At 44.4% G+C, this 2,500-nt stretch overlaps 1 protein-coding gene across 1 annotated transcript in view; it reads right to left on the minus strand.

The window, feature by feature from the left end:
* LOC101851126 (delta-like protein 4) overlaps nucleotides 1–2,336 on the minus strand; it is a gene marked incomplete at its 5' end in the record, with an annotated part of 10,803 nt that extends 8,467 nt beyond the window's left edge. Inside the window, 1 exon segment of the mRNA XM_013082448.2 lies at nucleotides 2,166–2,336. Within this exon segment, the coding sequence (XP_012937902.1) occupies nucleotides 2,166–2,336 (171 nt within the window).
* Nucleotides 2,337–2,500: the final 164 nt, after the last annotated feature.

Consider the following 2,500-nt stretch of genomic DNA (forward strand, 5'->3'; position numbering starts at 1 on the left):
GTGAGCAAGCGATGGAAAGGGACACAGGAAATGGTTATGAACAGCAAACGTAGGAAAAACCAAAGTGTGCCGTAGTAATATTTATCATCCAAAGGAGTCTCCGTTATCTTCGTCATTTCTGGACACCATTAATCTATGCCGAGAGGAAAATGCGCCTGTTATCAGGGCTTTAGCATGCAGACCAATTAAATAGTTCTTGGGACGAGACTACTGAAACGCGAGATTACTTTCACTGAAAGGATTACTGCTTACGATGTCAAATAATGCTAATACCCGCGCAACATAAACGTGCTGTTTGCTCTACGTGTTCTTATGGTTGGTGGACACTTGCCCGACTCTCTCCCGATTTTGCAGAATTCGCATAATGGCCGGGGCTGTTTAGGTTTGAGTTGATACCAAGATGACGTGCTGCCGATCGCTCTCCTAGCAGCAAACGTAATGGTGTTTCTAGATAAAAATGAAATACGACTTCGGGAAAAGTAACAAACGAATAGCAAATTTTGAAGGAATGATGGGGACAAAATAACCCCTTCACTGCCAGGCCCGAGAATCGAGTTACTTATGGAGCAGGTCTTGGAGCAAAGGCGCATTCCGGCCTTTCATAAATCTCAAATTTTTGGCATTCAAATTCCTTGGAATCGGAGGCTACTTTTTGAAATGTAGTTTTAAGCGTTTGGTAACGTCGCTATCCCCTCTCAACCGACAGCCCAATAACCACCCACACAATCAGTCCCACAGTGTGAGCGACGGTGAGCTAATCTGGCGGAGAAAATACTGCCCTGCCCTTCACGTTCGAAATTTTTTTTCATTTTTGTCTTTGTCCCTCGAATTTGGTGAATTAAGTCAAGAAAAAGTAATTACATGTACCTACCTTTAGAATCTAGGGATTAAAAAAAAACCCGATCAAAATGTGCAAAAGTGCGGCCATTTAGTAAAAAGCAGACATCTTGTTTGCTTAAAAAATTATTTCAGATTTTAGAAAATTTAAGTTTCTGAAACTACAAACTTTATAGTGCTCTGTGAGACGGCGGTCGGTCATAGGAACGGGAAATGGTTCGTGGAAGGGTAGGCTGAAAGGAGTAGGGATGAGGTCTTGGAACAAGGGGAGGCTTGGGAATGGAGCGGGATCTGTGGGTATGAATGAGAGGGATGAGGGGTCTGGAATGAGAGAGGTGAGGAGGGTGTATCTCTCCCAGCCCCCCCCCCCCCTCACACACACACATCAGGTTACTTTCATGACGACTTGCGTAGTGCCTGATTGCTAGCATGCTACTGACAACCCTACAAGTTTTACGTCCTTTTCAAAACTGAAAGGTCACGATAGAGGCGGGAATTGGTCCATCTCCGAAATACCAAGCCAAGAAGATGGTGAGACTTTAAAACTACAAGAACAACCCAAGTTCAAAAACATCCCTCTGGGGTCCGAACTGATGTCATCCGCACCTATCCTCAGCATGATACAAACTAAGGGAACACAGTGCATTTATCTTGTTGATCGCAAACTGCGGGAAAACACAGAGCTGGAAAAGGATGGAGGCAAGACTGCACATATTTGGGGACACCTGAATCCGCCACTTTAGAAGGCATGCGACCGAAAGGAAAATGTCAAGAGATAGGGTAGATATGGCTCTAAATTACGAACACGACTCATTTACTAAACACTTATCTAATAGCTGCATTTTTTTCCTTTTACTCCACAGAAAGAGCAAAATTGCTATGGAATTGTGCATACTGCTTACTGCTTCAAGCACCCATAAAGGTCACTAGAGCAGATTTTTTCTGTGTTCAACACAGCTGTTATAAAAGAAGACTATATCCTTTCAGAATTAGGCTACTAAAAGCCACGTAATCTCTGCCGTTACTCCCTAGCTCACCCTGTCTGCTTTGCAAATTCTGCAGATCATGCGTCAAAAGTAATGAATACCCAACTCCCTTAAAAAAATCAAACAAATAACCCCCTCCCCCCATCTCGTCCCCCCTCACACATACATACACACGCACACGCGCACCTTTCTACACATCAACGAACACAGCCAGTAGTTTCTTGTATCTGTAAAACAGAACACCAAATCCGCTGAGACCCTGGATCTGCTACTGGGTCAAGTCAGACCAGAAAGAGAGTCTAAATACAAATATCTTTTTTAAAAAATACCGATTGTACCTACCCGAGGAGAGCACAGAGATGCGGGAATTCCCACTGGCGAGACGGCGGCCATCTTTGTACCAGAGCAGACGCGGTGGGGGCATACCGGAAGCCTGGCAGGTCAGCAGGAAGATGAAGTCTCTGTACACCTGAAGACGCCCTGGGGGCTTGACTACGATGTTTGGTCTCTTCACTGTGGAACGAAGGGTGAATTACTGGTTTCCATTCAACCACTGAAACATGACTTCACGACTATCTATTCATCTATTGGCCTTTGCATCACCTTTGCATTCTTCAGCAGACTGTAACATTTCAAAGTCATCGTTTTTCCGTTCCCAGTTTACTAATAACGCCACC

This window comes from Aplysia californica, unplaced genomic scaffold (genome assembly GCF_000002075.1).
Source record: "Aplysia californica isolate F4 #8 unplaced genomic scaffold, AplCal3.0 scaffold00175, whole genome shotgun sequence".
Taxonomy (NCBI): domain Eukaryota; kingdom Metazoa; phylum Mollusca; class Gastropoda; order Aplysiida; family Aplysiidae; genus Aplysia; species Aplysia californica.